Consider the following 13,026-nt stretch of genomic DNA (forward strand, 5'->3'; position numbering starts at 1 on the left):
GGTATCATGTAGGAGTGCAGTTATCGTTGTCAAACCAGAGTCGTTGTCTAATTCCCTAACTTTATAGTTTATCATCCCCATGAGTTACCCTGTCACGGATCTAATTAACTCTAATTGCAATCGTGCTATTTTCCTTTGTTAGCAATTAGCTCAGTACACAAGTTCTCTGTACGCATGTTGTTTCTGTACCGAGATGGCCCAAGTGTATTTTTGGTTTATATATTAGGTACATCAGACGCATTGTGGAGAAATGTTTATGCGACAATTACATTTTGTATTATGAGGAAGGGGGGGAATCTATTGTTTTCTCTGCTGGTTTCTAAAATACAATACTGATGTAGAATAAAGAAATGTAGAATTTGTGTATGTAAAGTACTTATGGTTAAGGTAATGACGAGCGCCACTGACAAAATAGTTTGTAATAATAATAATAAACTCAGACGGTATCTTCGTCTAGTAATAGTTTTTCAGAACGGTTCTATAATGCGTGTAGGTATGAATAATTATTTTATGTAGAAAAAGCGGTGTACAATTTCTAATTATTATTATTTTTTTATTAAAAAAAAAAAGCGTGGGAAGTGTTTTCATTTTATAATATTCTTTTTTATTTAAATGAATGTTGGCTTTATTAGCAGCCAGTTACATATTTCAGAACTCATTGCTTATGTCGAATGAAGTCAATTAATGAAACTTTACGTGTGTATCTAGAAAATAACTTAACAAACATCCTAACAACGGGTTATTATCGGCACAGATAATATAATATTACATATTATCGTATGATTTTTAAAGGAAACAAACTCCAAATATTCTGTTCTCGATTAACAATATTCTCATGAAGTTACTGCCGTAAAAATCGATAAAGTAAATAAATGCAATACTAGGGGATACCAGTAAGAGAGAAGAGGAAAAAGATGTAAAGGCCCAATTATCTCGTCGTGCAAAATGTATGCTACGTTGATATTCCTATATAAACTAAAGTGCCTAGTTCTCAATATTAACATTTTCCCTCTTAGTCATTAGCAACTAGCAACACCCACATAAGGTGAACTTCTTAGTATTCTATAGATTCACCGTGCGGGAGGGGTTACATCGTGTGGCAGAGATGGAAATTCGACCATTTCCCGAGTCTTAGTGACCCGGGTGTAGGTTTAAATTTTGCCTTGCCCTTGCCGACGTACGTCAACACGTTCACCGCTCGTATTTCATTCCCTGCCCAGCCAAATTTGGCCACAATTATAATTACTAAGAGACTCTGAAATTTCAAAGGCATTTTGACGGCAGTTTCCGTGTGATAAAATCATGTACCTTAAATGCGGCGGCGTAATATGAGGTTTAGTTCAATATCCGATACTTTTGTATCATGTTCATAAATAGTAAGGCAGGGGTCCACACAATATCCGCCGTCACTCCAACAGGTGGGAGCGAATATGAAAGCGCTTTTAATTTTTGAACGGATACCTACATGATCATAAAACTTTACCGGAGTATTAATAAATATGAAATTCCATTTAGCTTTTAGTCTAAATTATATATCTTAGATTAGGGGTCCTACAACGTATTTCGAATAGTATTAGTTGTTCTAATTAACCAATCTACATACATATATTTTATTAGTTAGTTAGTTTAGTTTACTTTTTAATTACTCTTTTTTATCCAAAGTATTTTATTCTATACCTATAAAGGTTTAAACTGGAATAAATTCTACCTAGGTTATACCTTAACTATCGTAATTAAATGTTGTAAAATTTCTTTATATAATAGACGGAAAGATCCTAACATTATACTCGTGTGGTAAATAGGTAGTTATGCCAAGAGTTTTACATCACGAACAATTGAATTAAATAGAACTTTAGAAGCAATACTTAAATGTATACTTGTTTTAATTGAGAGAGAGAAATTTCTGTGCCAATAAGCTGTACTTATTTGCACAGAAATTTCTCAATTAAAACAAATATAGGTAATACTGATTTTCCAACAATAGCACGTAGAATGGTGTTATCTGCTTCTTTTAACGGTCTCAGAGGCCTAACGGTTTAGTACATCGCTTTATTTCTGATGGCCGCGACTCCGATTCCTCGCCCGATGCAAAAATTTGTGTAGTAGTATAGTGTAGTGTTTGTATGGTTCGATTTGGATATTTCCTATGCATTGCGTGAACTTTCCTGAATTATTATTATTATTGTACTATTAGATTATTATACTAGTGTATTGAACAAATTCCTGTGATAATAGTTGTTTATATAAATAAATAAATAGAATAAATATTATTATTTAATGACTCAAACGACGCGACGGTTGCCTAATGAACAAAACTTATATTTTATAATAATACTATACATTATATGACAATTATTAAAGAGGACTATTATAAAACCATTAGAACACTACCTCTATAAGACAAATGTGGAAATATAAATAAGTCCACACCACATAAATCTCCGAAGTTGTTAACAACAGCGATATTTATCGTTGCAACTAAATTCAGAAACGGAAAACTCGTTGCAAGGGGAAGTTGAACAAAACATGCCAATTTGCACGCAACTGCATTTCTGTTAGTCGAAATTCGACGTGGAAAGTAATTTCGCTATAAATTGCAAAATAATTAGGTGGAACATAAAATTAATAATGTGAACTAACATGGTGTAATTGACAGGCCAATTAAAACAGCCGGTGGGAATTTTGCTAGTTAGTTAGTTATGTCACGCCGTATTCCTATATCTGTTTATGATTTATGTTTATTAACTTTCTATTCCATACTCTAATCTATAGATTATTAGTTTATTAAATCAATACTATTATTATAGACAAGAAGCAATTTCAATTTAATAGATATTGTATCAGGAGCCATAGGCTAGGCTACCTTTTATTTCAATACATAGTCTGGAAGGTATGATATAGTGAATAAAAAATAAAATTCCTCTTGTATTATATATATCTTGAATCTATCTATTTAAAAAAACCTCTATAAAATCCGTTGCGTAGTTTTAAAGATTTAAGCATACATAGGGACGGACAGACAGCGATAGCGACTTTATTTTATACTATGTAATGATAAAATAGAACAGAAACATCTTTATTCAAATAACTATCTCCGATCGATCCCCGTCCAATTCAAACGGGGATCGTAATTACAACGTACGGGGTTCGAACTCCTAGTAGTGGCCTCAGAGTAAAGTCGTATCCATCAGGCGGGAATTGACCTTCAGCCGCTCCCTCTGCGGTTTTGGTGTGTAATCTGCACTTGCCCATTATGCCAGCTGCGGCCAACAGCATTAGCGTACTCCGAAAATAAATTCAAATAAAATTAAATTTTAAACACTTTTATTATTTTTAAATATGTAGATACAAGCTCTCCAGTTAAATTCCATTCAGGGTTGTCATGTTATGTGTTCAAAAACTCTGGTATTGTTTCAATTAGTCAGTAGAATATTGACATGACAAGTTACATTCTTTCTGAATATCCCGTGAGAAATAACAGTCGCGAAGTCTTATATTATTGAACAAATACCTCCCCTGTAATGAAAGCTCAAGGGTTGCCATATTATTTTCAGTACCTTTATGGTGTACTCTATAATATGGAATGTAAAGTGCAGTTAAATTGCTTCTGCAAAGAATTATTTGATGCAAAATAACAAGTAATTTGAATGTATTGTAACTATTCTTTATTTCACGTCTAATAATAAAACGTAATAGGTATTATGAAATTATTCATTGTAATATTATTAGTCTGTCCCCGACTTTGTGCAAAGTCATAGATTTGTTTCGGTGGTTATTTGTTAGGTGATATTTTAAAGTAATCAAAATAAACTAAAAAGTACCTTCTTTGATTATACTAGTACCTATATTAAATCGTTTTAATACTCATATATAAAATGTTGTATTACTGTCTCCTTTATGTTGTATGTACAACTATTATGGTAATATATTGCTCAACGAGATAGCTTTAACATTACATATTATAAAACAAAGTAGCTTATATCTTTTAAATTACGTAACGGATTTTAATGCTGAAAAAGCAATAGATAGAGTGATGAAAAGGAAGGTTTATATGTATAATACATGCGTGTTATAGTCTTTTCCCCCCAACCAAATGTGTATACATTATAGCTATATATAGAATACTTTGTATTTCCTTTCAGACATTCTGCGTGGTCTCGAAGCGGTTCCGCAAGAACTACATTCACCGGTTCACGGCAACCCGGTCCTTATTCTGGTGGTCACCGTGGTCGCCGGTGCGGCGCGCTTGCGTCTACTTCTCCACTAATCAGTACTTCGATTACTTCGTCATGGCAACCATACTGTTCAACTGTGTCTTCCTCGCCATGTCGGAGACCATTGAAGAGGCTGAGTGAGTATATTCAGTTATCCTTATGTGACATATAAATACATAAACCAGCGGCATCTTTCAATACACAATCACAAGAGGATATCCCACCACACTCTGAGGACTAATTTTGGTGTTTTTTTTTTAACTTAGATGAGTTACATTTACATAGTATAAAACAAAGTCAGCGGAGCTTTCGTTTCGCTTATATCTTTTAAATTACAAAACGGATTTTAACGCAGTTTTCACCAATTGATATAGTGATTCAAGAAGAAGGTTTGTATGTATAATACATGAATGTTAAAATACAGAACAAGACGAGAAATTCAAAGATTTGTAATGCATCCGTGCGAAGCCGGTTCGCGTCGCTATAATAAATTAACATAAAAATAGTAAATATACCTATATCTCTCAGGACAATTTACATTGTGACATCGAGTCCCAAACTAAGCTTACATTGTGATATGGATACTAGACTACGGAAACCGAAGTATATACATTATTTTTACTATTTGTTCTTGTCTCTTAACTTGTTATTTATGTTTTAACCTTCGATTTGAAAACGGAGCATATGTTTTATCTTTGACTGTCTCTTTTATAGAGGTATTTATTATAATTGACAATTACAAAGCAATTTTTCTGATTCTGTTCCTACTATACTGTATTAATTTTAATATGATGCACTTTATTAGCAAGATACTTATTATTAAAATAAAATCTTATCGAAGTATAGTACTATGTTTAATTAAAAATCAATGAACCCAATGTTACTTAAACAAATCTCTTGCTGACTAGTAAGAAAACAAATGTAGTTACAGATTATATTAAGTACGGAATCCGGTTTTTGTTCACATTGCCAAGTTTGTTTACAAAATCGTAGCCAAGAACCTATTAAAGTTTTTCCATTAAATTTAAAACGAGGGTGAGTTCTAGTGGGATTATGACACTATTAGGTATGATGACTAGGTATTACCGAAGTTAAAAAGTCTCTTTCTCTCTTACGTAATTATATTGAATGACATTTTAAACAAATAAGATGCCAGGTTTCAGGATAGACTGTGTACGGTATCTCTGTTTTCCCTATTTCTGTCGCTAAGCAGCTTATTTCGTAATCTGTATTTCATCTCATGAGTGAGATATGGTAGTGAAATTACAGAATTATAGAATGACAGTATTTCGAAATGGCTAATCATGAGAACGTAATGCTGTTTACGTATATAAGCGACGGTTATCATTTACCATCTGGTCCGCCGTGAGTCCAGTTCCATAAAATAAAAACACAAAATTAAAAAGCATAATATCTATTCCACGCATTAACCTACAATATCGTCTATTTCTATTCCAAATTTCATTCCAATTCATCTAGTATTTTTGACATGAAAAACAATCCATTCTCATGAATATTTATAATATCACTAGGATTTATATCTTACAGTGGAAACTGGACTTTATTGTGAACAAACGGTTTATAACCATCGCTAATGTTGGCAGTTCCCGCTCTACCCGCTCTTTGTAAACCGAGGCTCCATGATTGATGAATCAATCATGAACCCCGCGCTTACTTGCACTTATGTCGAGCGACAGACGGTTATCGTCGGGATCGTTAGTGACAAATAGCGATAGAATAAGGCCGCTGTGACCTACATACCTGTGGAGAATACTACAGGATCTCCAGGATTATACAACTATACAATTGAATATAAATTACGATTTAAGGTAATAGTAGGGGATACGATATAAGTAATATATACCCTCATCATTCATTTGATAATGACAATGCTTATATAATAAATAATAAGTATATTTATAATACATAGGGTAGGTTGGCTAAATCCTGGATATAATGACAGCAATCAAATAAAAGATGAGCGTATTCCTTATACCATACCATTGTAGGGTAAAATCTCTCATCCTATTAAGGGTTTATTAACTGGTAGTAACTAGTATGTGAATTTAAGTATATTAATAAATATGTTTTTCATAACTATTGTACTACTCTTAAATTACATAAAAAAAAGAGATCTCTTTAAATTTAACGGTATTATTGTAAATATAGGATATATTTACCAAAACAACGAATTTTTCTGTAAATCTCATATAGATTCGAGTCAATTCCGGAAACAAAAACCGTTTTAAACAATAATTAACTATGTATTTTTTTAACGGTGTAATCAAATAAAACATTTCTAGAGATTCGAGACTTTCAATATTGTTAAAAGTTTTGGGATGCAATATTTTATACTGTCCCTAAAAAACGATACGACTTCGGGCAAGGAATCGAAACCGCGACCGAAATAAGACGGTGTGCTAAATCGCTAGACCACGGAGGTCATCATATATAAAATTACCAAGCATTCAAGTATACAGTAATAGTAATAAGTAATCATCAGTTCAGCCGTATACATAGTCACGATTGTTTCATTCAAGTATGAGCTACCCTAACAAAGTATCAGTGCCTTTTGCACGGAGATACTCGAGACCGTATTAAAACGTGCCAAAACTGAACGGGTGGCACTGTGACCTTTTTTTATTATTTTAAAGTGTTTTTTATATAGAAGTGCGACTATTTTCTGCAATCAGGTATGCAATGTGCGCCCCTAGTGCGAAGCGACGGCACGTGAGTGGTATTCCAAGACCGACATTATGTGACATTTCTCAGTGGAAGCTCCAAGATTATAGCACATTAAACTACTGTTATCCAGCGCTAGTGAAAATATAATCTGTGTCACTGTGCACTTAAACACCTAAGTAGTCAGAAATATACATATGTATAAAATTAAAAGTTCTTTCTTTGTTGGACTGGAGTGGCGAAAAAACTTACTCGATAGATATCAAATCACTGTATGATGCCCATAATACTCATCTGTTGCTATTTCGGACTAGTAATTTCACTACTATGTAATAAAGAGTAAAGTTGTATAATTTTGTATATGATGTTAATACTCAAACCACAGAAACTCCAGTGTTTTATTTATTTTTGAAAATGGAGATTCTACTATAATTATATAAATTAATAATACATTTGATATTTCAAACTCAAACTTTTAAAACGAAATACTAATAATATCATTAAAAAGGAAATAGCATCCGTGTAGCAATAAGTGCTCTTATCCGCTCTATCCCAGATTATTTTAAACAACAATGAGAAAAATCTAAATTGATCTAGATAGTTCTTCTTTAGTAATTTAAATCCAGCTTGGCAGAGGATAAAACTACTACCGTCTCTATTTATTTTAGTATTTAGTTTGTTTATCAAAAACCGGGTTTGTTTACCTTTTCTCTAACATTTTGTATTCCGAGCTACGATATGCAAACGAAGTTCTTCAAACATTTTCATTTTATATAGATATTACATGTTACCCACGAGTTTGTTTGCTAATTTGAAACTTCAGCTGTTTCATCGCGAAAAGGTAACAAATAGGCAACCAGATACACTTTCGCATATAGTATTTATAGACTCAAGTTCATAAATAAATAACCCTGGACAATTAATACAGCACAGTCTAGTTCCACGGTAAGCAGAGCTTGTGTACGTAAGCTTGTGTGTGGTACTAGACAACTGATATAAATATTTCGATACTTTTTTGTAAATACATACATAATATACATTGAAAGCACCCAGACCGATACAAACAGTCATAGTCATGAATACAAATGTTTGCACCGTGCAAGGTATCGAATTCATGAACATCAGAAGCAAAGCGGTGTGTTAAACCGTTAGTCCATCGAGGCCGTTGAAGTTATTCATACATTTTTATTTAATATATACCGATGCTTCCCTGGCTTCGCAGACGTATTTCAATTACTTTGCGCAAAACTTTAACATCTGAGCCTTCCTCAGAATACACTGCGTAAAAGCATGAAACTTCATGAAAATAAATTTAGTAGTTTTTGAAATTATCGCTAACATACATCCAGACGCTGGGTGACTTTGTTTCATAATATATAAATGACTGTATAAAGATGACTACCATAACATTTAAATTGACGTTACCTGTTTGTAGGCTAATTTACGTTGTTCAAATATTTACTCACGTCAATAATGTTGGAAATTAGCTCAGTGAGGGTTTCGTTCGCGCATTTATCGTCTCTGTTGATTACATAGTAATTAAGAACCTGAAACCAAGTAAATTATGTTGGGATAAGTATAGTGCCATAATATATATAATAAACTGACTATTATCCCGCAAATTTATCTGCTTTTTTGGGATATAAATAGCCAATGTCACACAGTATAAAAGTATCAAGTGTTAATATATAATAATTTAATAAATACGAAATGGTCCCTTTCGTATTTCGTATTTATTAAATTATTAACGTTTCTTAACGAGATTTAACGTCAAGGTGTGTTATACACAAGGATTGATAAAGGATATTTTTATCTCAATAAAAGCAGTCGTAATCACAGGAAACAGCTAGTCTACAATATGATCTAACTGTGTTGATTCGCACTTTGGTCGCCGAACTGTCAACACTAGGCTATACCGAGCTCTATTCAATAACAGTTGGAATTCATTCACCAATAGAGATGGTCGTAACACTTTCAATAGCGATTGTTTGGTTTTCACGCTGAATATTTGTGTCTCACACACGCTAATGGTAGTAGAATTAAACAAAACAATGTAAATCTGTTGAATAATAACATGGACTTCCGCAAAATAACACCTAATTCAATAACATAATATATATGTATGTGTAACATATTTTAATCTAATCCATCCAATAATTTTTCTATGAAAGACAACAGATATACTTTCAAAAACATTCACTGTGTATAATATTAGTTGAATTAGAACCTAATTTTAGTGGGAACACATTGAACAAGCAATAATACTTTATTATGTAAATCTCAATAAACAAAACAATTAAACAGCAGTAATAATTGGTACTCGAATGAACCAGAGGATCTAAAAACATTTACATGAATAATAATAGGATTTGTTTCGTATAACCCTGCGAGTTTTATACGCCTCTCGCTTTGTGAGGACTAATACATTTTTATTGGCGGCTTTTATATAAAGCATATGGTATTACAATTCATAGAAACTTTTCAGACAATTCACTGTTATAACGAATGAGTCAACCATTAGTATATTCAACTATTTTGAAGGAATATAACGTGAGGTTATAGTATTTTTTTCAATTAACGAGATTATTGAAATAACAAACATTGGAGACCCCTGACCTGATAATTTGAGAGACGATCTTGTATGATGGTAGTTATTAGACGAGGGATTATTTATTTTTAAATATTCAGTTATATACACCACTTAAAGGATATGTAATATTTCAAGATTGAAGCTAACCAAAAAAATGTAATAATATAAAAAATTATCAATTTAGTTTCTTGTTATGTCATCTCAACTGAAGTAGTTAGCCGAACTGGGCGATAAGGATAATGAAAAAATATGATGTGCATATGAGGCCAAAAGGTCTTAAATGAGTAATGATTTTGAGTTTGATGGAAATTTGTAAGCGATGCCTATATAAGTGAACATGGATACCACAATAGCCATTGTTATTCCCCGTGGACAATAGGCATTCTGACTCCTGATAACTAATGTGTTATGCTTCTATACGCCGAAAATTTACTGGATGCTCTATGGGAGTTGTTAGCGGCAGAATGAGATTTTAGCATATCGCCTAATTGCGATAGCGCGTCCAATTCTCCCCCGATATGTATAAATATATATTTAAAAAAATCCAAACATATCACATTTATCAGTTATTTAACACTTACTCATAACACATCTTCTTAGTTGGGGATAAAAAGGCAGTGTGGTAATTGTCATGAGTTATAATTTTTATTTCTTATAGACCTTCATTTACGCTTTAAGAAAGTCAGACACACGAGGCTTGATCATTTAATTATGAAAATAAAACATAATTTATATTAATTCATAAATGCACTAAGTATTAAGTAGTTATAAGTATTGTTATTTCACAAATACGTGGAATTAATTTATGTACTAATTCCACATTTATTAACAATAACAATCAAAGATACGAGGTTCCCCAAACATCAACACGGCTAATATTGCTTTCATAGGGGTTGGCAATGTCGACATCGCGTAGAGTCACGTGCGTGACTACGTCGCATAATGCGAGCTCGGCGTGTACACAATGCCACCATGCACGCTCATATGAACCTAGCAGTGTTGCCATCTTAGTGCTATCACCACTAAATCTGGTAGATTTGTCCCACTTTGGTATGTTTAATTTGTTTCTAGTGGTTAGTGGATTTTTAGTGGCCAAATATTGGGGTAGTAAACGTATTTTATATCATACATACTGCATTATCTGCTAATTATATCATAAAAACTATAAATGGATTTTGGAAACGTGTTGAAAATTATATCACTTATGAGACTAAATTTTAGTAAACCTTCAAACTGGAAAATGTAACAATTTTGATACTGATATAAATTTGTAGAGTGGTACTACCATTTTTTTGTAATTCTATTTAATGAACTTAAAGTAGCTGGATTTATTTTTAGAACAGTGTTTCATTGACATATTAGCATGTCATTTTACATAAAACTATTTTTTTTTTAGTTTGTGCGGTGGTTTCATTAACATACGTTTATAGCTGGTGGTTATCTGTAGTTTTTGGGGTTCTACCTCGGTGGCTTGCCATAACATGGTTAGCAACACTGAAACCCAGTTCTTGAAGCGTTGTTGCTTCTGACAGAAGTATCGATCTTTGCATATTATATGACAGTACAAGTACATGCATTTCATGAGTTTGAGATGCACAATAATATACATATAATTATCATCATAATCCATTAATATTCCATTAGCACACGGTTGTCATATTATAAGCGAAGACCTGTAATCTTATTACATCATTTGGTATATATTGCTTACGGTTTCTATTCTTACGGGTGTATTCATTATTTATACTCTTAGGCGACTATAATAGTCTACGAATAAAAGGAGTAATGACACATTCTAGAAATTAAAAACATGAAAGGTAAGATTTAGATGTTTATATTTTCTCTTTAAAATATTCAGATGAGTTTCTTACCAGTTCTTCTCGATTGGACTGTAGGGAAAGAAACTTCAACTTTATTTTATTTCATGTGCCCACAATATGGACGACTTATAACTGCACTAAACACGTAAAATACAGTAAATAATACTTTAACTTTAAGGAAGCAACGTGTATGTATAAAAGCGGCTTAACTGAGTATAATTGCAGTAAATGTGTTCTACACTGTTGAAGTTTGAATAGTTGATGACTTTTACCTAGAAAACATCCAACAAAACTAATAATAAATGATATTAGGTAGGTATGAAAGTTATAACAAGCACTCGCAGAGTTCAAACGAGCCGTCAAATTGTCAGATCAGACATTTATGTTACTCACATTTATTACCCACTAAAATCCCTCCACGAACACGACGTGCGAAGATGTTTGAAAAATGAAGACGGTTACAATCGTAGACTTTGTTACGTGTAAGAATTGGACGTCCACAGTGTTCTGCAGTCTAGTATACTAGCATAGACTTTCCTGTTTTTAGGTATTGGATACATTTAATAGCCGGATTATTTTTTAGGTGTAGGTACCGTCCTCTCTGTTAGAAGACAAGGATAGATAGAGTAGATCTCAACATCATGTGCAATGTAATTTTATTGACATATTCTTTTTGTAATCAATTATTATCCTTTCTAATCCTTACTAATATTATAAAGGCGAAAGTATCTGTCTGTCTCGTTTTCACGCTTAACCTACTAAAAGAGATTGTGCGGGGTTGAAAGGGGAAATGAAAGTTTGTGTGGAAGTATTGTGTATATATATATCATGTCTGTCGTACTAATTGCATTTTAATAATCTCTGTATTTTTCTCACCAACTCCCGATACCTCTCACTCATCAGGTACATTAGGTACTTCCGCTTCGGAAGCCACTTGGTGCCTGAAGTACACATAGGTGCTCTACGCAAATAACGCACAAAGTCCACCTTATTATTATTATTATTAGGGCGTTTTTAATTTCACAAACCCGTCTATTATGTCAAAGCCAAAATCCAATTATTACGTCCGTGTGTGCCTTACAATCGCTTTTCATACATTCCCTTGATGGGTAGTGAGGGGACATATCGGACGTAAGCGTGACAGTACCTGGTATCCCGGATACGATTAGCCAGGGATCGCTATAAATGTTCGATTATACCTGATGGCCGCCCAACCATTAACCAGGGTTGCCAACTTCAAATCGTTTATCTCGTATAAAAAAATAAAAAATCGTATATTGGCTCATTTTGAACATCGTGCATCGTCACAATATTATAACCACAATTTAGGCTGTTATTTCTTACAATATGTACACAAAAACCAAAACCATATTAATTCTGATAAACTTGATCACGCCTATTAATTAACCTCGTATTAACTTTTTTTTTGTTTCTTAAATAAAATAATACATGGATGAGGATCCCATAGTATCTCAAATCGAAGACCAAAAATCTGGTAACTGTCCGATGTAATAATGCTTGTATAGTTGGCATCCTTGATGCTAGCTGTCATACGGTGCAAATATTACGTAATATTGTGTCGCATGATTTTATTACCTGCGACAACATGTTACATTTTAATTTTGTAATTTTTCATCTGTTTGTGTTCGTTATTGTTTTGAATTTTGTTTTTGTTCAATTGTGAACGAGTTCAATTACGAAGAACATCATTAATTTGTAA

The 13,026-nt window shown here is 32.9% G+C and overlaps 1 protein-coding gene across 2 annotated transcripts in view; it reads left to right on the plus strand.

Moving 5' to 3' along the window:
* Positions 1 to 4,274: 4,274 nt before the first annotated feature.
* LOC131852928 (sodium channel protein 60E-like) overlaps positions 4,275 to 13,026 on the plus strand; it is a 58,501-nt gene continuing 49,749 nt past the window's right edge. For both annotated transcript variants that reach the window (XM_059203680.1, XM_059203681.1), the window contains exon 1: positions 4,275 to 4,351. In XM_059203680.1, the coding sequence (XP_059059663.1) occupies positions 4,290 to 4,351 (62 nt within the window). In that variant the 5' untranslated portion in view covers positions 4,275 to 4,289. The remainder of the gene's footprint in view (positions 4,352 to 13,026) is intronic.

The sequence above is a fragment of the Achroia grisella genome, unplaced genomic scaffold, assembly GCF_030625045.1.
Source record: "Achroia grisella isolate CSIRO2021 unplaced genomic scaffold, CSIRO_AGI_Agris_v1 utg869, whole genome shotgun sequence".
NCBI lineage: Eukaryota > Metazoa > Arthropoda > Insecta > Lepidoptera > Pyralidae > Achroia > Achroia grisella.